Source organism: Urocitellus parryii, chromosome 4 (assembly GCF_045843805.1).
Source record: "Urocitellus parryii isolate mUroPar1 chromosome 4, mUroPar1.hap1, whole genome shotgun sequence".
Taxonomy (NCBI): domain Eukaryota; kingdom Metazoa; phylum Chordata; class Mammalia; order Rodentia; family Sciuridae; genus Urocitellus; species Urocitellus parryii.
The window spans coordinates 136,349,581-136,375,638 of NC_135534.1; the positions used below are offsets into that span (position 1 = coordinate 136,349,581).

At 39.0% G+C, this 26,058-nt stretch overlaps 1 protein-coding gene across 4 annotated transcripts in view; it reads right to left on the reverse strand.

Moving 5' to 3' along the window:
• The window catches only part of Pcsk5 (proprotein convertase subtilisin/kexin type 5), a 427,339-nt gene that overhangs the window by 152,277 nt on the left and 249,004 nt on the right, over nt 1-26,058 (reverse strand). For all 4 annotated transcript variants that reach the window (XM_077797818.1, XM_077797817.1, XM_026394020.2 and 1 more), the window contains exons 11-16: nt 24,876-24,993; nt 22,629-22,817; nt 12,146-12,282; nt 6,095-6,238; nt 1,542-1,644; nt 6-199 (exon numbers count right to left, since the gene is read on the reverse strand). In XM_077797818.1, coding sequence (XP_077653944.1) covers nt 6-199; nt 1,542-1,644; nt 6,095-6,238; nt 12,146-12,282; nt 22,629-22,817; nt 24,876-24,993 — 885 coding nt within the window. The remainder of the gene's footprint in view (nt 1-5; nt 200-1,541; nt 1,645-6,094; nt 6,239-12,145; nt 12,283-22,628; nt 22,818-24,875; nt 24,994-26,058) is intronic.

Sequence of the window (26,058 nt, forward strand, 5' to 3'; positions counted from 1 at the left end):
CTCACTGGTGTCCTGATATGACCCATCAGGGCAGTGAATAACACAGCTGTTGGTTTCTTCATTCAGGAAGTACCCATATTTACAGGAGAGGCACTGATCACCATGGCTCCCGAAACAGGACTCACAGTTGGGCGCACATTTTCGGCATCGCTTCTTGTCTGCGTAGTAGTGGCCCGGGGGACAGCTGGAGACACAGATCCTGCATTGGAGAACAAGAAGAGAGATGGTACATCACCAGCCACTTGCCCTCAGCATTCTCCTGGAGTGGCTAAGCAAACAGTGGCCCTCAGCCTCGAAGTCAGAACACCAACACCAAATCCCTAGGGTTCAATGCTGTTTGCTAAAGCTTCTTCCTGTACAGGGTTGAGGAGCAATGCAGTCACACAGCACCAAGTCAGCCAGAAAGAGGGCTCTTGGTCCCAACCATCTCCTAGTGAAAGTCTGACTCCTCACAAGGAATAATGGGTACATACTGGGTGTCAGGAGCAAACTTGTAGTGGTGGATCGGAGAGAAGATACGTGGGAACTATGATTTTATGCTCAAAGGCCACTCTAACAAGGGTTTCTTCTACTTGTGTTGTTGCTCATGTGATCTGTACATGTGGGCAGTGTTTGCAGTCATATGCTATTATCTAAGTAAACATAAACATATTTAAATTTATGTTGCTTAAGAGAATTTGTTTTTTTAAAATAACTCCCTTGTTTGTCCATAACTGAAAGACAGTGCTTGATTTATTTATCCATTCAACACATATTTACTGAGCACCCATTAAATATCAGGCATTTTACTACATTTGAGAGATAACAGAAACAGCCAAGGCCTTTTTCCTTGAAGAATTTAAATTCCAACATGGACTTAAAAGGAGGAATTTGACCATGCTTGAGTCTGTCTGGGTGTATTGGGTATGGAGGTACCAAAGTCCGCTCTCCAGAGGGAGCTTTTGCCTGGAGGAGTAGGAAGAAGGTATGGAGGGCTGTGAGAGGTGGGGTGGGGAGGAGGGGCTCCCACTGGGGTAGTCACTGTCCTCACCTCTGCCCCATATTTGTATAGCTCTGGTCAGAAGCCAGGGATCAGAGACACAGGTCCACCTCAGTGCTCAGAGTGGAAGAGTGAGGACAACCAGGGACCAGCCCCTTTGCCATGTGATTTTCTTGCATGTTGGGAAATGTGGGAAAGTATCAAGTTGGTCAATGCACTGACATGTTCATGAAGGGCAAATACAGCCAGAGCATCATCCATCCGTGGGATGGAAATGACATGAACTTTAGTTAGACAGAAAAATTAAGTTTAAGATCTACTGTACATGATGGTATTAATAACAACATATTGTATACTTGCAAATAGCTAAGAGTAGATCTTAAGGGTTTTCACCACAAAAAATAATAAGAATGTGAGAGACTACACATATTAAATCATTCGATTTAGTCATTCCACGATGCATGCATATTTCAAAACATCATGTATGCATATATAATTTTTTCTTGTTCATTAGCACATTTGGGGTGTTCCTTGGGGATCTGACATGGGGCCTCTCTGTTACCTGGTATTATTTTTCAGCTTGTAGTAGTAGTGCAAACAGTCATTGCAGTGGTCTGGTCCTGGCCCATCACAGCCAACCTCACTGCACTCAGGATCACAGGGACCTTTCCAAAAGAGATTAGAACAAAACTTAGAAAAAATAATGATTTTAGAAGGTCACCTTTCCCCAGACTTTGATATAGACTAGGACCTTTCTTTTTTCTTATGCAGTGATACTTTCTTAGAGATGGAAGAGTAATGGTCAATGTGGTTGTAAGCCAGGTGATGAGCCTGACTTTTACTGGAAAAATTTCAAATGCCTAAGTATCAAGAAATTCGATGTTGGCCTGGTCTTGTGGAGGTGACAAATATTCCAGAATCTGAATGAACAAGGCCACTGTAGCAAGAGGAAAAAAATCAATATGCAATTAAATATACATAATAATAAAATATAGGATTTGTAGAAAAATGAGCAGTTGTTGACAAAAAGAAAAAAAGGTTATTTTTCAATGCCTAGAACAGATTGCCTATCTCATCCAAGGTCACCAAAGACACTGAACACATCTGAAATAGTGTGGCCAGAAAGAAACATCATTATGGCATGTGGCACAAGCTTATCAGCATCTTGTCCTGGATCAAAAAGCAGGTACTTCAGGCACAGATAATAGATTTAACATTGTGTCCCATCCAAAGGCCAGTAGTCAGATCCACATAAGAAAATGACATACAAATTTAAAAATGTGAGCTAGCTTAAAGAATTCCAGGGGATGAAGGTTCTTAATTCTCTCTCTAAATATTCTTTGGTTTAGAACTAGAGAGAATGTACAGTAAGGGAAAGATGACAGAAGGAGAGCTATTTTGTGACTGATGCAAAGCTTTCTGATGGCAAGGACTGCTTATAGAAATTTTTACTTCATTTTCCTTGATCTCCATATTTTGGGATATTTGGTCTCTTAAGTTTTAAGCTCTTTCCCAATAAAAATTCATGTGATTCTTAACTGGCAATGAATAATTGCATAAGATGTGCAAATAGTAGGTCAAGAGTACCAGAAATGTTTTGAACCCTGCTTTAATCAAAAGGAGACAAACTTTTGTTGAACCTTGGCCTCCTTTTGTCATTATGGAATTATGTTCTATAATTACCACATGCAGACACATACAATGTTAGATCTGGGGTAGAATGACTTAGAAAAAAAAATCTGGTAATTAAATACTCTCATTTGACTGATGAGAAAACTGATTTTTCAAGAGTTACAGTGGTTTGACCAGTATCATATGGATAGGAATCAATAAGTGTCCTAAAACCAAGGCCAGATTTCTCGCTTTAATGTAGAAAATCACATACCTGAAATGATCTCTTGATCTCAATGGAAATAAGTCAATTAAAATACTGCATATTTGAAATATACTTCTAATTAATTACAAGAGTCATTTGACAACACTATTTATTTCTATTTTCCCCCAAGGCCTTAAATTGATCTGTAAATTAAGTTCCACAGGGAATACAACTTGGGACAGTTTAGTTGTCTCTCACTGCACACCCAGGAGTGTTGTTACTGCTGTGTTAAGAGGTTGAAGGTTGAAGTTCAGCCAGCTGTGGGTCTCAAGGTCCCTGGGATTTGAAGAAACAGCACAGAGATCTAGTGGTGATAAGGCCCTGTGTGCCTCTAGTCAGGCTGGCTTCCCCACAGAGGTAAGAATCACAACTCTACAGCAAAGGAGTCAAGGGTGACACTAAATTTTCACCAGATGATTTCTTAGAATTAAAAAAAAAAAAAAACCCTAAAAATTTTTGTTCTTCATAAGTGCCCAAAGGGCTCTGCATGGCAGCTTCACTTGCTGTTGCTCCCCTTGTCATCATAAACTGTCCCAGATGCAGTCTAGCATTGTAGGGTGCCGGATAATAATGAAATAATTTTCTTTGTTCTCTCACAAGTGCCAATGTCAGTGTTTGAGATGCAATCAGAAAAACCACAAAGATGTACAACTATGTTAACTTAACATTACCAAATTTTGAATTATAAATATTACTGAAATTTGAATCAGGTGAAGAGTAATAGGTTACCGTTGTGCCCATTTATATTTTTGGATAGACTTTTCTCCTATCAGAGAAGACAAAATGGTTTGCTAATTATAATGTAAATAGAAATGTTATAAATACAAAGCAAAGCAAGACAAAATCGAATAGAGTTCTAGCTCTGGTCAGCTCAGGTGCTCTTAATTATCCAAGCATATTACTGACTCTGGGATACTACTTGTTTAGAATAAAAGGAATAACATGCATATTTAAGATGTTCTGTTCAGGAGAATAATGATGTACATTTATCTTAGTATCTAGAGCAAAATCCCAGAATTGCAGGAACAAAATATTTCTTGTTTAATGATGTATTACGCTTCTATTTACAAACAGTTCTCCCTAAGAGATATTGTCCATTAAGTGTTATATATAATCATATCTCAGAAGGACTGAATGCTCCTAAAAGTGGGAGCTAATGCAACAGTCAGGAATCAGAAACATAATAAAGAGAAAGATAAAAAATGTAATTTGAAGATGATATGGCTATAATACCTAAACCACCTCCAGAAAATCAACTTTAGAACATAAAATAATGAGAATGTTAAGCAACATGGCCAGATATTAGATAAAATGCAGCAATTTATAGATTTCCTACATATCATCAGATACTAGTTAGAAAGCATGAAACATTTTTTCATTACAGGAGCAACAAGACCTAAATACTTAGGCATAATATTAATAGGAAGAAAACTACACAAAAGGAAAAGGTTTCCGTAAAATTGGACATGGTCTATGTTTCGTATGGAAAGAATATCTATTGTAAAAACAACTGTTCCAATGAAATTGCATAAGAATTCAAATTAAATTCCAATGAGACTTTTAAAGTGGGACTTAACAAATCATTTTAAAATTCATCTGAAGAATAGTAGGGCAATAATTGATATGAAAATGAGAAACAGATGTTCTATAAATATTAAAATATATCATGAGGGATAAGGGGTAGCTAAGTGGTAGAGTAAGTCTTTAGTCTAGTATGTGTGAGGCCCTAGGTTCAATCCCCAGAGCTAATAAATACAATACAATAAAATTCAATACAATAATGATTGATTAAAAAAGAAAACAAGCAAAAATTATGAAACAGGCATAGTGGCACATGCAATAATCCCAGCTACTCTACTCAGGCAGCTGAGGCAGGAGGATTGCAAGGTTGAGACCAGTCAAGGTCCCTCCTCAAAATAAAAAATATAAAGTCCTGGGGATGTAGCTCATAGAGTGCTTGCCCAGCATGTGTGAGGCTCAGGGTTCAAATCCCCAATATTGCAAAAGTAGAACAAAACAGAATTAAAACATCATGGAATAGAAGTACATAGGACAGCTAAGGTAGAATTGGTTTGAGAATTATTAGAATGATGAATCAGAAAGGAGGTACCAGAAGAGACCCTAGTAACAGAACTTAGTATGTTATTATTAAAAAAAATTACAAACTAATAAAAGAAGAGATAATTACTCAGCCAGTGTTGTTAAACTATTTGGAAAGTAATTAAGACAGTTTCAATTCACAGTGTATGTCATAAACCAAAGTAAGTTCCAATAAAGTGAGTTAATGTCCAGATACAAAAACCAAGAGATTACCAAACAAACAAACAAAAAAACTCCCATGAATATTTAGCTGATACGAAAGGATAAAACTTCTGTAAAAACAAACAAAAAAATTGGCAAATGTTGTATTTGAAACTATAAAACCCATTCTCCAAGAGTGTTTTCTGTTAAAATATCAAAACAAAAAACAAAAATTACATTTGTGAAGCAAATGGTAACTGAGGGCATGTTTTCATCAAATATGAGACCCAGCAAAATCAGTAAAATAACAGAATTCTTATAAATAGATATGAGAATTACTGCCACCTTGAATACAAGAATGGATAAAACACATTGAATTTAATTCAGAGAAATCAGAAGAAAAATGCATAAAATTACTAGCAATCAAAGGTATATGAATTTTAAAATAACCCTTCTTTTTTTTAAATTTTTTTTTCCTTTTCTTTTTGGCTGGAGTGATGCTATAAATACCCACACAGAGGGTCACAGTGTAGATTGATACATTTTGTCTGGATAGTAATGTGATAAAACGTTTCCAAGTCCTAAAACTGATTATTCCCTCTGATGAAATACATCTCAGAATAGAACCCTACTCAAAGAAATTAATTGAAGATACAGACAAAGACTAATAAACAATGTTCATCCAAACCTTGTTTAAAATAGTATAAAATTCTCAACAAACTATATACCCCCGATTATGGATGAAAGACAAAATACTGCAATCACAGTATGGACTAATAGTTTTGGAGACAACATATATGGATGTTTGAATATATGAATAAGCCAATATACACACAAATATTTGGAGGAATAGAAGAAAATATACTAGAATATGGGTAATTATGTTACGTTGTATTATTTAGTATTATATCATGTCATTATTATATCATATTAATTATCCCACATGGTGCCATGACGTATGAGCTTTCTTGGGATGTGTGCTTTTGGGAACAGCTCACCTGCATAATCCTCTGCACCATAGTCATCTGTAGGGTCTTCGACTCGGCTATAGCGGAAACGCTCCACCTTAGGAAACTCGTTGGTTGGGGAGTATGGCTGCACGGATGTGCCATAGAGGACCAAAGACCATTCTTTCAATTTACCTTGAGAAATAATAATGAAATCACAGCATGACCACATATTCCATCTTTAGCTGTATAACTGAAGTCTTTCCCATACAAGAAAAAGCAACAGCAGAATTGTGGGAAGGGGGTTGGTAGGAATCATTGCATCAGATACTGGACTAGAAATGCACATCTCCCACCCTTTGCAGAATCAACTACTTAATAATTCCTACACCAATAATTCATATACCACATATTTACTGAGCACTCACTATAGACAGACCTTGATTTAATCAGCATTTATGGAAGGCTGGGAAATAAAGATACCCCAGATTGCTAGATTAAGGGTTGAATTTCAAATTATGCTTACTTAAGAGAATCCCAGAGTTTTATAGAAGGCTTTGTTTTTCTACATATAAAGTTCTTTTCTGAGGTTTAAAAAATTTTTTGATGGCATTATCTGACTAGTTACTAAATGGACAAAAAACTCTTTGAATCATTTAATCCCTGAATCAGTCATTCAATATTAGGAATTCATCATTATGAATACTATTCCAATAGTAATTGGACACTCTTGATTATTTAAATTTAAATAAATTTTAAAAAACACTTTGCTTCCTCAATTACAATAACCACATTCCAAATGCTCAGTAGCTACAGATAGCTAGTGGCCACTATACTGGGCGGCACATACATAGACCATTTGGACAGTATTGCACAGTAGGGTGCTATAGTCAAGGACGCCTTGAGGCCTAAGGCAAGTATCTCACCTCCCTTGGGTGGCTCATAAGGAAAATTTTACTTTAGCTTGCTCCTTATTCATCCATTTATTTCTTAGCTTCATAAAATTACAGCATTCAATGCAAAATGTTTAAGAAAAACGGGGGAAACTGCCTCAAGGCCATTAAGTTTAATAAGATTCACATCAAAGAAATCAACCATAAGCAGAAGTGATTTAAAACAAAACCATTACAAACATGGAAACATGCCAAGAGGAAAACAGGACCCCTCTCACCTTGGCTTAACAAATGGAATCTGGGCCTGGTCACAGTTGGGTCAAGGGCTAGCTCAGAGTGATGACCTTCAGCTGTCAGGGGTTTTCATCTATTAGCTTCTATAACCTATAAAATCAGTGCCTAACATTTCTAACTGCTTACTATGTGCTAATAAGCACAGGCCTAAATGCTTTGTAAATGTTATTCCATTAATGTGCACAGTTTCTCTGAAGTAAGTACTAATACTCCCAATATACAGATGGGAAAACTGGGGCATAGAAATAACTTCCCAAAGGATAAGAAGAGGACAAACTTATATTAAAACCCATTCTGAATCCAAATCCTGAGTTTTGATACCATTTTACAATACTGTCTCTTGTTCATTTCTAGGAGTTTAGGAAACTGATGTTTAGAAATAAACATGGAGATGCTCCTTGATTTATGAGAAGGTTATGTCCTAATAAACCATCACAAGTTGAAACTGTTCTAAGTCAAACATGCATTTAATGTACCTAACCTTTGGAACATCAATCACAACTTAGCATCATCTACCTTAAATGTGCTCAGAACACTTATATTTGCCTACAGCTGGGCAAGATCATCTAAACACAAGTCTGCTTTATATTACAGTGTTGAATATCTCATGTACACACATTGATAAATGTTTTGTAGACACGACAGGATGTGAAAACACAAAATATAACATGCAAAAACTGGTGGAGGCACATTACATGGTGGAGCATCGGTTATTTCCCCTCATGATTGTGCAGCTAGTGAGAGTGTGGCTTGCTGCCATTGTCTAGCATGGTGAGAGATTATCATGCTGCAAATTGCTATCCCAGGAAAGCATCAAAAATCAAAATTCTAAGTATGTTTTTCACTGAATGCACATTGTTTTCCCACAGTCATGAAGCTGAAAAATCAGGTTAAGCCATCGTAAGTTAAGGATCTTCTGGATTCTGTGATGCAGCCATTTGTTTCTTACATGTGCACTGGGCCAGTACAGTGGGGTTATGTATGTGTTTTGCCCTTTGCCAGTTTTCCTTTGGACTCATTTGTAAATGGGTATGCTTTTTACTACCAGGCTGCTATTCAGGCTAAGAATTCTAAGCGGCATGCATTAATTAAGTAGTAGCAAGAAATGAACAATGACTGAAAATTGATGACCTATCTGATTGCCTTGAGGTAGCAAGGCAAGAAAAAACTTCCTTTGCTATGGCATCTCTCAAGTGTTCCAATGAAGCACACAATGCAAGGACACTATAGGTCATCCCATCTATCAGTCATCCTAAAACCTGGTTCATTTTACATCCCAAAATTTTCCCTCCTCAGTGCTTTGAAGCCTCAAACTGATTATGTCTCTTTGTGCCATGTCTGAAGGACACTGTAAGCCCAAGAGGGATATCTTTGCTGGGCAATTCATCTCTTTAATTTTCACTTATTATATAATTTTATTTCCTTAGGCCTTCTGCCATGATTCACGTCAAATACTGCCATATTTGGGGCATCATTTTCTTTTTTTACCTCTACCACTTTTTCTAAATTCTATAGATTTTTCAGTTTCAGTAACAGACACTGAAACACGCTGTTAAGAAATAGCTGTGTAAATAGAGAAGGAGGAAAATCTATCCTACTTTCTAATACATAAATGCAATCTCCATATATAGGTTTAATGTGCAAAATATAAAACCAACCCCAAACATTCAATATATATTTAATAATAAACAAATGGGGAGAAATAATAGATAAATATAAACCCGGTGTGGAGTCAGGAACCTCTACATTCAGGGAAGAGTCTGCCATTTAATTGAACTAGAAAAAACCCCACATCTCCAGTAGCCTACTAAAGACACCCATCACTAATCAGATAGGGAGAAATCTACCACAGGATCTTATGACATAGAAACAAACACAGAAATGTGTAAGTGCACACCCATGCACCACACAAACACACCCATAAATGGGAAAGTGAAAGTTCCTTACCAAAGGTGTAACTAACCTTGACATGAAAGACTGGTTGACATGAAATCATATGTTCTCTGGTATGGAAAAAAAAATACACAAAACCTGTCTTTGGCATGAAAAAAAATCTCTAAAATGATGGACAGTGACTGGGGTTAAATATGAGCATTTAAACAGTACAGTTGTGGGGCTGGGGTTGTAGCTCAGTGGTGGAGCACTTGTCTTGCACATGTGAGGAACTGGTTTTGATCCTTGGCACCACATAAAAATAAATAAGCAAAATAAAGATATTGTGTCCAACTATAACAAAAAATATTTTTTTAAAAAATCAATAGAACAGTTGTCTTTTGGTTTCCATGGGTGATTGATTCCAGGATCCCCCGAAGATACCAAAATCCATGGATGCTCAAGACCTTTTTATAAAATGGCAATAGTATTTACACACAACCTACACTTATTCTTATACTTCAAATACTTCAAGCCATTCATAGAATACTTATACCTACTACAATATGCATGGTATGTAAATAGTTGTTATACCGTATTGTAGAGAGAATATTGACAAGAAAAAAATCTGTGAATATTTAGTACAGATATAACTTTTTTTCCAAATATTTTCATCCAAGGTGGTTGAATTCATGAATGTGGACCACGCAGCACCTGTAGATACAGAGTGCTGACTATATAAAGAGAAACCAATGCTATGAAATAGCCAAGGCTAGATTATCTAAGTTATTGCAAAGAGCTCTCAACACAGATAATTATATTGATTCTGGGTAGACTCCAAACTCCTTGAGGACAGAGGGGTTTTACATTCATAGCCCCTGACTTGTCTGCTGGGTCTGGCTAACTGGTAGCATGGGAGCAGTCTGGTCTTGCCGTGAGGGCAGAATTCCTGGTGGTAATAAAGAAGAGAGTCACTTTTACTTAGTTTTGTTAACTATTTAAAATTCTCAACAGATAATGCACCCTTTTGTCTGCACTGGTGCATTTGGACAGTATTTGTTTCTATAGGATCTCTTGACATGGAGCCCTGCAGTGATGTCTGCCCATGGATGACCTGCCCTTTGGTCAGGGCAGCCAGCCCAGTCAACACACTGTCATTCCTTCTAAGTGCCATGACCAGGTCAAAACGAAGACGTGAAGCATGAAAAAGAAGAGGAAAGGAGAGAGGGAGAACCTAGGAATCAGGCAGATTATGATGGAGAGGCTGTGTCTAGAAACTGTGGTCTATCATCTGTCTTCTCTACCAGCCCTGCCTTGGTGAAATATTTGGTTTCTGGATAAAACCTTGGCCCCCTTTATATTCAGGCTGCAGGCTGGAGGTGAGGTAGACATGGATGCTCTTTAATACGACTTTTATTCTGATTCACCATTCAGATTTTGGTCTTCCTGATAAAGGGACTACTGTGGCAACATAGATGAACCCCCTCACACAACTGGGGGAGAAGAGAGAACCAAAATGTAGTGGTAAAAAATGGATCTCCCAGAATGAGTATCTTTCCTGGATAGGCAGGCAAAATGCTGGGAAACCTGTGCTTTCTCCCGGTATTCTGTTGAGTGCCTTCTCTGCCCCATGCAGCCCATGGAATCCAAATGGTGCACACTCTTTAAGATTGATAAATATTTGGGTTAATTTATTCTGGAATCAGCAGAGGGCAGGTACTGGATGTCAGTACTAAAATTTTTCCCCAGGTATGATTCTGTAGATGGACTGTACAGAGCGTTGTAAAGGACGGCTTTACCCAATGGTTGAAGGTGTGTCCATGGATGGGTGGGGAAGCTGGGTAGTTATCAAACGGTCATTCATTTCTGAGCCAGCTGCTCTGCAGAGCTCTGTCAGGGGCAACACAATCTCCCACCAATGCTGCATCCGTACTTTCTTTACTTTGTGTTACAAACAAGCTTCATATATTCTGTGCACCTAACTAAAGAGACCTTTGTTACCATTCTAATTTCCATACTTTGTGTATCAAGGTTTTCTTTTTCCTTGGCTCTTAGGCTCAGGCAGGGCAGAATATCATCATTTATTTTCTTTAGTGATAATGAGATTAGTTGGTGTAGGCCAAGCTCAATGTCTTGTCAGAACTGAAAATTAAATTTAGAGAAAACAGAAGAAATAAAAGGAAATAACTAAGGATACCTATCTGTTCTTGTGTAGAAATTATGACCATGCAATTTAAATCATAGTGGGTGGACAAGGATGTCTTATTTACAGGCAAAGGTTAGAGATGTGGATCATCTATTCTGAAACATAAATCAATTGCTGCCATGTTTGGTCCTATACTTACATCTAAATTTTTTCTGCTTATTTCTTTTTCTAAATTATTATCTTTTAATTTCTTGAGAACTGTATTTTTGAAAACTGGAATGTGTACAGACAATTCAAAACACACATGAAATCAATCATGTGAAAAAAGACCATGTTGAAGTATGCTATGTGTTGCTATGGTTTGGACATGGTTTAGCCTCCAGAGGTTCACGTGCTGGAAGTTTGGTCCCCAGTGTGTTGGTGGTGAGGTGGTGGGGCCCAGTGGAAGATAACTAGATCATGGGAGCACCACTCTCATGAATGGATTAATACTAGTCTAATGGGTTGGGTCTTGCAGAAGTGAATTAATTTTTGAGAGAGTAGTGCACTTTATATAATTTGTCCTCTCTGCACACACAGTTCATCACTTTCACACATGCTCCCACCAGTGGGATGCCACCGACCATGAGGCTGTCACTAGAGCTGAGCAGATGCTGGTGCCATGTTCTTTTTTTTTTTTTTTTATGGCCCATGCTGATCAGTCTGAATGTGCCATGTTCTTGAAACTTCAGGAGGGGGAGCTTAATAAACCTCTTTTTTTTTTTTTTTTGGAAAGTATCAGGGATTTTGTTGTAGCATCACTAAACAGATTAAGACAAGTATGGAATGCTCTTTGGCTAAAACATACTCTATCGTTTTCTTGCTGAATAAACTAATTTATAGAACAGGGGTTCTCACCTGGAGTCTTGAAGTTTCTCAGCTGGGAAGGAGTATCATAAACTTCAAGGATCCAGTCACCAGCAGCTCGTTCTCCCCAGCAGTGAATGGTCATGAACTCCCAGTTTTTAAATCCTTCCATGGAATGATCAAATAGCCTGAAAGAGAACCACAACCACTGTTGTACGCTCTTTCAGATTCAGTGAGAGTACATTGAAGGCCTCATCAATGGTCTTTTTGTATCCATCAGAGTGTTTAGGTAAGGTAAGCATGGAGCTTAACTTTATCTTAGGTCTCACCAACTAGTAGATCCATACGTATATCATTGCTCTACCACAAGCAAACTGATCTGGGACTGGCCATGCAATATCAAACCTCAGGGACAACCATTTGGGAAGCAGGTAAAGCAGGCCAAGGCTCCACCCACAAAACTTCAGTAGAATCACTGAAGATGTGGAGCAACTGGAACTTCTTCACATGCTTGAGGGGAATGTGAAAATGGCACAAAGGATCTGGAAGATAGTTTAAGAGTACTTACAGGGACAAACAGTTACCATAAAACGCAATGATCTCTTTTTCAGATATTCACCAAAGAGAAATGAAGACACATAGGTCCACAAAAAAAATTTCCATGTGGATGTCCATAATTGCCAAATACTGAAAACAACTCAAATGACCATCAACTGGTGAACAGGTAAACAAATTACAGAATATGAATACAATGAAATACTACCCAGTAACAAAAGACTAATGAACCATCAATATATACACCAACATGAATGAATTTAAAAGCATTATGTTAAGTGAAAGAAACCACCCACAAAAACTATATACCATATGATTCCATTTATACCAATTTCTAGAAACAGCAAAACTATAAGTAAAAAACAGATGAGTAGTTGCCAGGGACTGGGGAGGGGACATGAAAAGATGCATAGGACAAATTTTGAGGGTGATAGAATTGTTTTATAATTTGAAAGTAATGGTTATATAGCTATTTAGTTTGTCAAGGCTCACAGAATTATTCTCCTAAAAAGGTGAATTGTATTATATAGAAATTATGGCTCAGTATCAAGACTGCCTGCTACTCTTATCCACTTGAGATAGTCCTGCCTGGAATCCCAGCTAAGAGTCTGCTTTATTGGCCTTTCTAAGACATTTTTTAAGCTCTTAATTCCCTATATGAAATAGCTTTCTGCTTGAAATAGCTAGAATTATTCTGCTTGCTGTGATGGAATCCTGAGGCATACAAAATGTGAAAGAAAATCCTTATCAAGGGTAAAGAGTTGTCAATAATGTGTAAAATCAGGTACAGTGAGAAACAGGCATATCATTTATATAGGTATCTATGCTAATAAATGTGACTACACAAATAACTATCCAAAAGGTGTCAAAGACATCTGTAAAGATGGGACATGGAAGTGGAAAGCAAATGATGGGGCAAGATATAGATGTTTTTTACTGCTTTTCTTTTTTCAGATTATGTACATTTACTGTTTTATTGAAAAAAATGACAAAGTAAGAATAAGTTGAGGATCAAAGAGGCAAACAGAGAAGGAAAATATCTCTAGCACTGTCTTAGTAGCAGTCACGTCCAGTTACTGCTCTTCAGAGGGAATGAGAGCTAAAGGCCATGGCAACTGGATGTTGGTGGCAATCAACTCTTCTTGCTTTAATTTCATGTTCCCCAAGTAAATTGTTACAATTTGACCTTTTATGTAGATCTTCCCTTTGGAAGGAAATATGTTCTTCTTCTTTTTTTTTCTTTTAATATTTTTAATTGTAGATGGACACAATGCCTTTATTTTATTTATTTATTTTTATGTGGTGCCTAGGATTGAACCCAGTGCCTCACATGTGCAAGGCAAGCCCTGCAATCCAAGCTCATATATGCTTTTCTTAAAACCAAAAAAAAAAACCCCCAAAAAACAAAACAAAACTGCTTTAACTTCCTTAAAACTTGGTGTATTAGATATCCGATTTTTAAAAAAGCAATTCGATTAATGTATTTGAGGCTCCCTCTAAAATGTTAGTTGAATTCTGTAGCTGAAGGGTGCAGTAGTACAAATTTGGATGTGCTAGTGGGTGAATAGCTGACACCCTATTCCCTAGAGAAAGACAATAAACAAGAAAACCACCTGCTATGTGTTCCTGAGCCCTTCAAAGAAAGAAAATTAAAATTATTACACAGCTTTCTCAATTGTATTTGTCAAAAATTCTGGAAAGACTGAATTAAACAAAATTACACAGATCCCTTTAGTGGAAAATAATTCAGATCTTTGGAATATGCAAATGTGCTTTGTTAATCTTCTTAATGGAGTTAATGGCAGGCAGTGATTTTCAAATCTAAGAGTAGGCTAATGAAGCCTCGTCTTTTTTTTTCTTTAGAATATTCATATACTATCTATATAGGTTACCTCTTTGAACACAATTGTACAACACATCATTGAGGCCCACAGTGGATCTGGTGGTGTTCCTCTATAATGACAGGGATGTAAATGGTCTCTTCTTCTTGTAACTGCTTTACTACCATAATTGGTTCTCCATAGAGTCAGAATGGTTCATTTTTAGGGAGAATCCATGATCCAGTGCACAACCACAAGAAGACTGTTTTCTTAAGTTTATGGCTTACAAGAGGACTTGGCCAAGAAAAAATTGCTGGGCCATTATGTAATGGACTATATCCATAGACTCCTTCACTGAACACCTAGGATGTGTGTATGCTGGGCAAAAGACAGAGGAAGAAGAACTTTCTCCAGGTTGCCTTTCCTGCCAGGTATGTTACTGGGGAAATGTGCTGACATGGAAATGGGTAGAGGCAAAACACCAATTTGAAGCCACTTCCTTACCTTCTGCAGCTCTAACTCGCCCTCTAATTCCTTGAGGCCTTGGTGCCATTCGAGGGCAGTGAAGCAATAACTTGTCACATAATACCTCTCCTAGAGTGCTGAACTTAAAAGCAGTTCCCAAACAGTTTAGACAGAACATTTGGCTCATTGCCTCACATCCAAAAACTACAAAGGAGACTCGAGGCTGCCATCACATGAGGGGCAGCCTTGTTTCCACAGCCTCAGCCAACTTCTAATTACTCACGGGTCAATTATTTCACTGCTGGATTAACAGCCCCATGTTTCCTCCCTTCCACCCTTTCTTGTCCACCTTTGAAAACCACTCTCTTGGTACCATTCACTTTCTAATCACATTTGGGACAAAAACTTAAATATAAACAGGGTGCCAAAGAGAAATATTTGCAAATCACAATTCAAATCAGTGTTTCAAAGCTCAAATAGAAATGGGCTTTGTCTACATTTGCCTAGGTCTGTGGCTAAGTAGTTTCCCAGCCCTTGGTTGCTTCACTTTACAGACTTGGAATGTTCATTGATTTTGTGTGAATATAAAAGTTGAAGTGAGAAATGAAAATGTAAGCCGAACGTGACCATTGCTTTTTGCCAAAAGAGTTGCTGGGGAAAGAAACAGATACGGATTGTTGTGGTGTCAACCTAAGGGACAGTTATATTTCCAGTCTCAGCCTGTCTTTATAGGCACAGATGATTCAAATGGGGATGTATGCTTTCGTATTTTCATTCTGATTTAATATGTGGATTATTCCATATTTGGAGCATTGTACCATTTTAAAAAATTGCATCCTTTGTGTATAATAAAAGGCAATGTAGATTGTAGATTAGCTTGGTGTTGCAAAGAACATATTTGCCCAAAACAATCAAGTGTGAAACTATGGACATCTGTGAAGGAGGTAGTTGTAGGGTCACCCTTTATCAAGTTGATTGCCCAGTTTAAACATCTATACTGTGCCAACAGAGGGGAATCCTGATACATGCCAACATTATTAGTGTTGGTAAAGTATTATTAAAACAGAGGCAGTGTGCTGAAAGTCAGAGTGGATAAACTCCATGTGTGGATTCACTTCTGCTGTAGTGAAATCCAGTTTTGTCAAAGCTGACCTCATAATTATGTGGATAAAACGATATATGTGGCACAGATTACACACCCAGTTATTAAAATGGTGCCCACAGCTCTATCCCTGAGAGCAATTTTCAAATAAGTTGCTCTGAACGAAGCCTGGGAGAAAAGACTTCCATTAAGTGTAGTACATCCTTTTGAGGAATTAACTCAAGAAATAACTCATGCAATTACTGTAAGCTTTTTCCCCTTTCACTTACAGAGTTTAGCCAATGTATCAGACTACAAAATTCCTTTATGATGATACGGCAGCTAAATAACAAGGCATTTAAAAATATCAATAGCCATGTGTTACCATATAATTATTTCTAAAATTGTAGGTGGATCTTTATTTTAGAATTACCCACAGCTACTTGAAGAGTATTTCTCACTATGAAATTAGACCAATATCCTCAGAAGATTTCCTTTTTCTATTTTATTTATTTTTTTAATAATTTTTAAATGCCTCATTATAATTGAAAAGGTACAGCAGACTGAATGCCTGAAACATTCATTGGGTTCAACTGTAATTGAGTGTTCGGTTTTCTTTAGATGTTTGGTCTCTGTAATGATCAGATCATTTGTTTCTGATAGAAGGTATTTAAAATGCACTATTTGTCTTTTCTCTTTCCTAATCTAAATTGCTTATTTAAGAAAGGTTGAAAGAAAGGTACTGGGTGTTCTAGAAGTTTGGAAAATCTGAAATGATGACTTTATTTATTTTTTGTGTTTCAATATGCATATTATTATCAAGTCATTCACTAACCCCACGTGCATTCCTTCTTGTGGGTATATGATATAAATATTGGTCTTCTTGAAGCTTTGTTCCATTTTGTAGTGGATGACTTTTACCTAAGAATCTGTTTTATATTATAGATTCCTTTGTAAATTATTTACACAACATCCAGCAGCATATTACTCACAAGTCTTATTATGACACAAAAATATCAAGAATATGTGTGTGAAAAAGCTGAGTGAGCTTATATGGGGCCAAGGTGTAATCTATGGACAGGAAGCTTTACTGTCTCCTGGGAGCACATTAGAAACGCAAATCCTGGGAGATGACCCTAGACCTACAGGATTGGAATCTCAGGGATAGTGAACTGGCCATTTGTGTTTGATAGACCCTTTCACCAGGTGCTTTCAGAGGCACTGTGTAAACACTTCTTACTAAGTGCTTACCTTGCTAGGTACTGAGCTAAGTACTTGCTGTCTGTTATCCGGTTTAATGCTTGTACTAACCTCGTGAGGCAGACACTGTTACATCTATTTTATAAATAAGGAAATGTACTTCTCCAAATTTAAACAGAAATCGTTGAAGTCAAGAGAGTTGAACCTCTGTCTAATTCCAAAGAATTAGAATTTCCTTTTTGAATAAAGGAAACAGGTTCTCCTCATGGAGCCTCATTGGAATGTCAAATTTTTAATGTAAAAGTGTAGTTTTTGCTGTAAGTCCTCAGGCACTTACATTCAAGTCAACTATCTGTTCTTGGACATTTGGCTAGGGCAGTGACAACAGTGGTTAAAGTATGAATGCTACATTTTAGATGCAGTTAATTATACAGATTAGAAAGCAAACTTCTCTCTACTCGAGACTATACTGAGATTACAAATCTGGAAAGGAGGCAAAGTTTCAGCTTTCAGTTGGTGCTCAAAATTTGGAACAGAGTACCATGGAGCTAAGCTGAATCTAAAACGGAATGAGTTGAGAGTGGGAGAGATTGAGGCAGAAAAAAAAAAGGCAGCTTTTCATAAGTCTAACAAATAGAGTTGATGGAAGAATTTGATGGGACAAACTTCTGTTTGAAAAATTTTTACAAAAGCAGAATTTGAATGCTGTAGTGTAAAAGCTTCCATTGAAATCTGCTCTTATCTTTCTTTATTTTCTTTTTTTTTTTTTTTGATTCTGGAGATTGAACCAAGGGATGTTTTTCCACTGAGCTATATCCCTAGCCCCTTTTATTTTGTCTTGCTAAGGGTCTTGCTAAGTTGCTTAGGGCCTTGCTAAATTGCTGAGGCTGGCCTCAAACTTGTGATTCTCTTGCCTCAGCCTCCCAATTCATTGGGATTACATGTGTCTACATACCACTGTGCCTGGCTCTAAAGATGTCTTCAAAGGACCAAAACTCCCCTTGCTTCTCCCTGCATGCCTGATCTCGGTGGTCTCCATCAAAATAAACCATTTGCTCTGAATATTCTGTTTGGCTTTTTGTTAAGCAGGGTATAGAGGCCAAGAGGGGGACTGAAAGGGTGGGAAGGCAAGGGGAGAACAAAGGCGAGAGAAGGAACTACCATTTGTCCACACTAGCACTGCTCTGTTGACTCATGGCTCCAACCCACTAAATTATCCATGTGGTTTGCCAGGGAAGGTTGCCTGCTGGGCTAATGGGGCAAGAAGCTCAAGTTGGACTAGATTTCTAAATGCTGCTGAGTGCCTTCCAGTGCTTAGCACCTGCAGACGCTTGGGTAAACATTCTCCCTCCAACAGCTGTTCTCCACGGGAGTTCGGGCAAGTGCCCATCAGCTAAGACAGGGAGCCACTGAGGGGCTCCAGACGGCCCACACAGACGTGTCAAAGTGTTCAGCACTTTGCACAAAACAGACCGTCAAGGAATCGCTGCGGTGAGGGGACAAACAATTCTGAAAAAAAATTCCTCAGTGAAATGTCTAGGAAAATGACCAAGGACCTGTGCAAAGCCAGCCCTGAAAAGTGATCAGGTTTTCAGGTCCAAAAAGTAGACTGCATGTTTTGTCAACACCTGACGAGGGGTCTCAGATAACAAGGCATGGAGAGTCTCGGTCATCTCGGCTCTCCTCCCTGGGTTATACTGAAGGTCTGTCTCTATTCTTTTCATCACAAAGGGGAGATGACCCTGACTGTGCCCCCCGATTCTGGGTCCCAGCTGGCTCCCAGCACCCTTCCTTCTGTAGTTGGCTATGAGTGAACTATAGGGTAGAGGGACTGCTTTGAAAGCCATGGGGAGTTTTCCATGCTGGCTGCCAGGCTACTAAAGCATGCAGTGTGGGGAATTCTAAGTTTGTGAGAAGAGAGTTGCACCTCCTGGAAGGATAAGAGAGAGGTGGGGCAGCTGGTAGAAGTCTAAATCTTCATCTCTAATCATCCTTGCTAGGAGAATTTTTTTTTTTTTAAGTTACAGATGGCACAATACCTTTATCTTGTTTATTTATTTATTTTATGTGGTGCTGAGGCTCGAACCCAGTGCCTCACACGTGCTAGGCAAGTGCTCTACTGCCGAGCCACAACCCCAGCCCTGGAAAACTTGGTTTTAAATTTTTGTAATCCCTACTTTTAACTTGCTTTATATGATTTTCTTAGAAATCTTGACTTCTGTGAAACAAAGATAAGTGTCCAACAAGGAAACCATTTATTGATGTTAGAATTTGGATAAGAGGTGTCCCTCTCTTCTATTAATGCAGGAATATTCAGAGATGAAATGATTAGGTATGAGCAGTGTAACCTAATCAGTACATCCTTCTTTGAATGGACTGACCGCGTAGTAATTGTAGGCAGGTAGGGAGGGGCTGGAGAGGGTGGGTCACTAGGCTCAGCCCTGGTAAAGATTCATTTTCCCTGCAAACTCTCTTCCTCACCACTCTGCTTCTTGGCCACCACGTGCAGAGCAACCTCCCTCCACCATACCCTTCCACCATGGCCTGACTTTAGGCTCAAAGCAATGGAGTCCAGACCACGGACTGAACGTCTGGAACCACAAGCCAAAACACACTTTTCCTCCTCTAAGTTGTTCTTGTCAGGTATTTTGGTCACAGCGATGCAACAGCTGACTAAAACAATGGCTCTTATGAATAAACTCTGACAAATGAATTCCTTCTAAAATGCCACCTTTTTCCCTGGGGGAGAAGTAGTGCCTTGCAGACCAAACCGAAGGACATAGGAGCAAAGCTTGTCTTTCCTCCTCCCGCCCCTCTGTCTCTTTCTGTGCTCCCTGTTCTCAGCTCCCTGTTCTGGGACTGTGCTTTGATTCAGGGCCAAGGTGAGAAGACGCAAGGACTCCTTGCCACTAGGTCAGACTGAGAGGTTTTGACTAGAGATTTCCTCTAATAAAATGAAATCTTCAGAATATGCCAGAAGGAAAGAATGCCAAAAACCTCTGTCTTTCTCTAGCTGCCTGGGTAGGAGGGAGACTGCCAATGTGAAGCACAACAAGAACTGGGGAGCCTGGCCCTGGAAGGGGGCCACTGGTGGCTATGGGACTGGGTGCAGCTGTTTCACATTTAAAAGGGTTGGCTGCCCAGAGCGATCGTTTTGGGGAGCTGTAGGTAGATGAATTCATAACATCCTTTACAATTCTCAGTGCCTGCAGGGCCTCTAATCTCCAATGTTGCTACCTCTTTTTGATGGCTATGTATTTTCAGAGCTAAGTTAAAGGATATACAAAGAGCAGTAATGTTAAGATGTTTCCAACTGGGGCACCCTGGGTGCAAACCTTATTCCCAGTGGTCTTAATGGGGGAGACTGAGGTAAACCTGTGAGCACAAGTCACTAATGTCTGAGACGCCTTTCTCTTATCTCTGATGTGAGTCCTGCAGTACTATTGCATTCAGCATTTTGCAAAGCGCAAAGCAGATGTCAGTTGCAGAAGAATGTATGTGAGCCTGAAGCCAGTGACCTTGCGATCCACCACATGCCTGTGATGGAATCCATAGCTGCTCTGCTTGCAAGTTTCCCCACTGATGTCATTTTTTGGGGGAAGCCAACAATGAAAGGCAAAATATGCAGGAAGAGCCCCGAGAGGCAAAAGAGACTGAGTTTCCCAAGCAAACAGCAACAGTGGAGGGACTGTTTTCTACAAGGAAGGGGATTCAAGGCATAAGAGCTACATATGTGAAGCAAACCTTTGCACTTTGTAGTGTTTCACTAGATTACTCAAAGTTAAACACAGAGGAATAGTCATAAAGCAAAGGGAAAAAAACAAAAAAAAAAAAAATTAAGGCTTTCCCTGGCTTTGGTAACAAGAGCTGGTAAGACCTCCATTAATCACGGAATTGCTTGTTGGAAAGAAGCATCAGGCAGGTAGTGGCAATTACCTGGCAGGCAGCAGCTGAGACCTCTGTCTACACTGGGAGGAGGGCATGGAGGAAATGCCCCAGGAGCTGATGCCAAGGAAACCTGACGTTCCTTGCACCTGCGTACTTACCCTGGCAAAGCTGCACCTCATATGAAAAGTATTAAGACCAGGTTTCACCATGTCCTAATGGAAGATGTTAATTATGAAAGAAGAAAACAGCAAGTTCAAGCACAGAAATAAAACCTCACTTGATGATTTCAGAGTCTGTATGCCTAGTCTCTCACCTAGAAATGCTATTGCTCTTTTTCTCACTTCTTGCCGTGAATGAAATTTGAGGATTTTTAAAATGCAAATCCCCATTCGGTTCTACAAACTTGTATTGACCCTGGCCTCTCGGCTCCGCTGGCTCATTGTTAGTGTCCTCACGAAGATCACCACTGCCATGACACTTGGAGTGTGGGTAGGTGGTTGAACTTACATAAAAGGTCCACTTTCATTATTTGGACTGTATATGCTACTGAGAGAAAGAGGTTTTCTCCCATTAAATGTTCCTCTGGGAAAAAAACAAACAAAAAAATCAAATTAAAGAAGCTTCATTTTGGAAATGAGATTAAGGCCTGAAAGACACACTGACATCTCCCCTGTCTAGTTCCAACGGTGACAACACCCTTCCAGGCTTCCAACCACTCCAAATGTCAACAGAGAGAGAAAATAAAAAGCTGTACTAGAACATTGTGGTCTTATTCCTTCTGCAGGACCAGCCTACATACAATATAGTTACCTACCTGTGTGGTAAAATGTTCAGGAGGGAACAGCGAGAAGGAAAGAGGATAAAAAGACAAGCTGTGTACCCTCTAAGGCAAAAAAGACTGAAGGGTCAACCTTAAAAACAGGGATATGCAAATTACAGGCCTCAGGTCAAATGTGACCTACTGTCTGTTTGTAAATAAAGTTTTATTGGAACAGTCCTCAACCATTTGTTTCTATTCTATGGTAGTTTTGTACTCTAATGGCAGAGTTGAGTCACTGGGATATAGACATGACCTACAAATCTCAAAATATTTACTATCTGGCCCTTTGCAGAAAAACGTTTCAACATCTGCTTTAGAAAACAGAATTTCCTTTAACTTAGGAAAGTGCTTGGGCAAGCAAATTCAGTTAATCTGTAACAAATGTCAGTAGACAATGGAAGGCATCTTGGAGCTCTGCAATTCTTTTACAGGGCAAAAAGCAAGTGGTCTTCGATTTTTCTGCAGTGTTTTTTTTTTGTTTTGTTTTGTTTTTTTAATCATCCAACTACTAAATGCCATACTTTCCCTTGTTTATAGTTGTTAGGCAGTTTCCCACTCTGATTTATGAGCATGAGATCATGACAGCTAGGGGCTCCTCAGTTGGCTCTCGGGGTAGGAGTAAGTAGCAGTGGTCCCTTTCTGTTGTTAAGGACAGCTCAGCATTGCTGTGACCCCCACAATAGGAGGCAGAGGCTCTCACTGTACCTGTTGGCCAGAAGCTGGGATCTGGTTCCTGAAGGCGAGGTCAGGTAGATGGCCAGGTCGCCCCTCCGGGGGTGAGTGATAGTGATGCGCACAACTACGTGCTCCAGGTAGTTGACGTGGTGGTTGGGGTTGTCAGAGCAGCCCGAGGCCTTGTAGATGGAGCGCACTGCACTGTTGGGGCGAATTGTTCTGCGAGAGAGAGAGAAAGAGGAAGAGAGAGAAAAGAGTGTTTGAGCAAACTATGCAACAGCACTCAGCAGAGTGACCCTGGAAGGTTGGAATGAGTGTTAAGTATGGTAGGGCAAGCAGCTGCCCACTGGTTATTAAAGGATCATAGTGCTAACACCCAAATGGGTGGCCACATATAGGGTTAGTGACTGTCTTTATACAGGAAGTGGGCATCCAACATAAGTGTGCATTGGAATCCCCTTGCTAAAACACAGATGGCTGGGCCGCAGTCCCAGAGAGGCTGATTGAGTAGGCCTGGGTGGGTCCCAGGAAGTTTCATCTCTAACTTAGAGTTCCTGGGAGACAGTGATGCTGCCGATCTATGGAATATACTTTGAGAATAACTGCATTGCAGTAGAGAGGAGTCTGGGGAATGAGCAACGCCTTGCTTCACATTCCTGGTCTACAGACTCCTTGGCTGTAACCCCAGGCGTGCTCTTTCCTCTCACAAGGTCCTCCCTTCCTCTCTAGTGTCCTCCTGTGCCACTGTCCCCTGAACACTGGGGTCCAACTACACTGGCATCCGTTTAACTTCTGGGATAATCCAGGTTTCTCATCTTGAGGAATTTGCACACACTACTTTGCCTGAAGTACTATTTATCACATATCCAGTGGTTGCTCTTCTTCCTCCTTCAATGTCAAAGCTTAAATTTCACCTCCCTGAGACCTTCATTGAACCACAGGCGAGATTTGCTCCCTATCTTTAATTTCCTATCTTTTATAATTTTCAGAATTAGCTTGTAATTTGTAATCATACTACTTATTACAGCCTTCTAGCATTTTTGTTTGACTCCCTCTCTAGACTCTAAGCCTCATAACGGCAGGGAACATTTCTTATTCTCCTTTTCCTCCCTAGTATTTAAGTGCAAGAGAAGTAGTTGCTTAGTTGATGAATATGTTTGTGAATGAATGAACAAATATTTTATTTTATCCCATTGCCTCATTTGTCAAATAGAAATTAGAAAGTTAAATTTTTTCTTTCTCTTTTTTCAAAATATCTTTATTTTATTCATTTATTTTTATGTGGCACTGAGGATTGAATACAGTGCCTCACACATACCAGGCAAGTACTCTATCACCAAGCTACAACTCCAGCCCCCTTCTTTTCTTTTTTTTCTTTTTTCTTTTGGAGACAGGGTCTCACAAAGCTGTCCAGGCTGGCCTCTATCTAGTGATCCTCCTGCCACTGCCTCCTGAGTAGCTGGGATTATAGGTGTGTGCCACCAGGCCTGATTTGTTAGGAAGTTTTAAGTAGAAAACATGCATAAAGTTTCTAGCTCTTGGCTTGGTACATAAGTGTTGAATACTGATTAATTTTTAAATCCTTTGTTTTTTCTTCCTCTCATTCTTCACCCGAGAGAGTCCATTTTTTTCTGCTTCCTAAAAAAATTTCCTCAAGTTTTATAGTGACTGGAGTTTCAACATGAACCAGGTTTAGAATTTTTTTTTTTTTTTTTTTCAGAAAGAAAAGTCTCTAAGAAGATAGCCAAGAACAAATACTAAGCAGGCCACTGAGAGGAAATGCTCTTCCTTGGATTTACCCACGGGAGCCACTCCACACAATTGTTTGGTAAATGCTGTCCACATAGCTCTGAGTTTGCAGCTAACATTGGGGAATAGGCCCTACAGTTGCTAGTAAGTTGCAATCTCATTTGCTTTGCACCACTCTCTGGATAACTGCATGCATGTGCTTTAGTTTCCAGAACATTCAATAATTTTATTTTTTAAATATCCCAACTTCTTGCACCATCAAATAGAGATACTGACAGGGTAGAAAGCTTTGGAAAGCCCACCAGGAAGGGGCTCTCCAAATCCCCTTTGAAAGGATGCTTTCCTTTTAAGGATCCTGGATTATGCTAATGAACATTGAACAGCTTAGAATCCTAGACATTCTATCACAGTTTTATAATTTCATCAGAAACAAACTACAGAAGCTTTTAGCTCCTGCATGTGACAGGGGGACATGCGCCTCTGTCCTTTGGGGGCATTGTCATGTGGTCAGCGGGCAGCACACATTACTTGATTTGCCGGTCTGTGCTCTCCACACACATGTGTTGCTGGGGAACAGTGGTCCACTTCTCTGCCTCCATCACCATGGCTTCCGCATCCATCAGTCCGAATCCATAGAGATGACTCACTGCAGAAGGCAAGAGGCTGGTCAGCTTTGCTGTGGTTAGTAGCAACCTATACTACACAGGCTGAGTTACCATGTCACTCAGCTGAGACCTCAGACACACAACAGTGGGCTCCTACCTAACTTCCTAGCAAAGATTTGAAAAAACAAAACAAATAAATAAGATGAAAGTGTATTATTCATCAACTATTAATAATATGACTATCTTTTATACATTATTATTACATGTTGAATACTTGTCCATATTCTTACATTTGAGCCTCCCTACAATCTTAAGATGTTAGTGAGATTATTGTCATCATTCATGGAGGAGAGAACTTGAGGAATGGAGAGAAACCTGGCCAAGACTGACTAGCCTGTCTGTGGTCAAGCTGGATTCTAACCCACCTTGTCTCCTTCAGGGACCTGTTGTTAATCATTTGTATTTAAAAATGATGACATTATTGATTTTGTGAGGTAAAATAATTAATAGGTGTAAAGAAAATCATAGATAATTTCTCAGCAAGTAGAACTCAACATGCAAGAAATATCATTTTTTTCTGACATATCTAGTAATTTGGTTAAGTACCCCAGAAGACATAAATTATGATCTTTCTCCTAGCATATAAAAATTTATTAAACTATATGCATAGATACTTGGAGGCCTCTAGACCTTTGTGCTAGTTTCTTGTCTTTGAATCTGTTCTCAATTAGAATCCCTATTGATCTAAAGCTGAATTTGATGTAACTGGCTCAGAAATATCAATTAGGTAGAGGAATATTTAAATGATACAGTAAACTACACGTGCATTTCTTTCTGAAAATACCTTAAAATCACATCTGAATGTTTAACATTTTCACTTTGTATTGAACTCTTCTATCTTTATATTCAACATGAAGACATACTTCTATCAGAGTTTGCTTAAAAGTTTTCATTATGACATTAATTGCTTTATGCAAAAAAATTTTATAGCTTCCCGAGCTTATAGATTATTTAAGTACATCAGCTTGAAATTCATGATGTCCTCTGACATAGTCCCATTCTCCTTTCAAAACAGTCTCCTCATCAAACCCTTTGTGTTTGTAAAG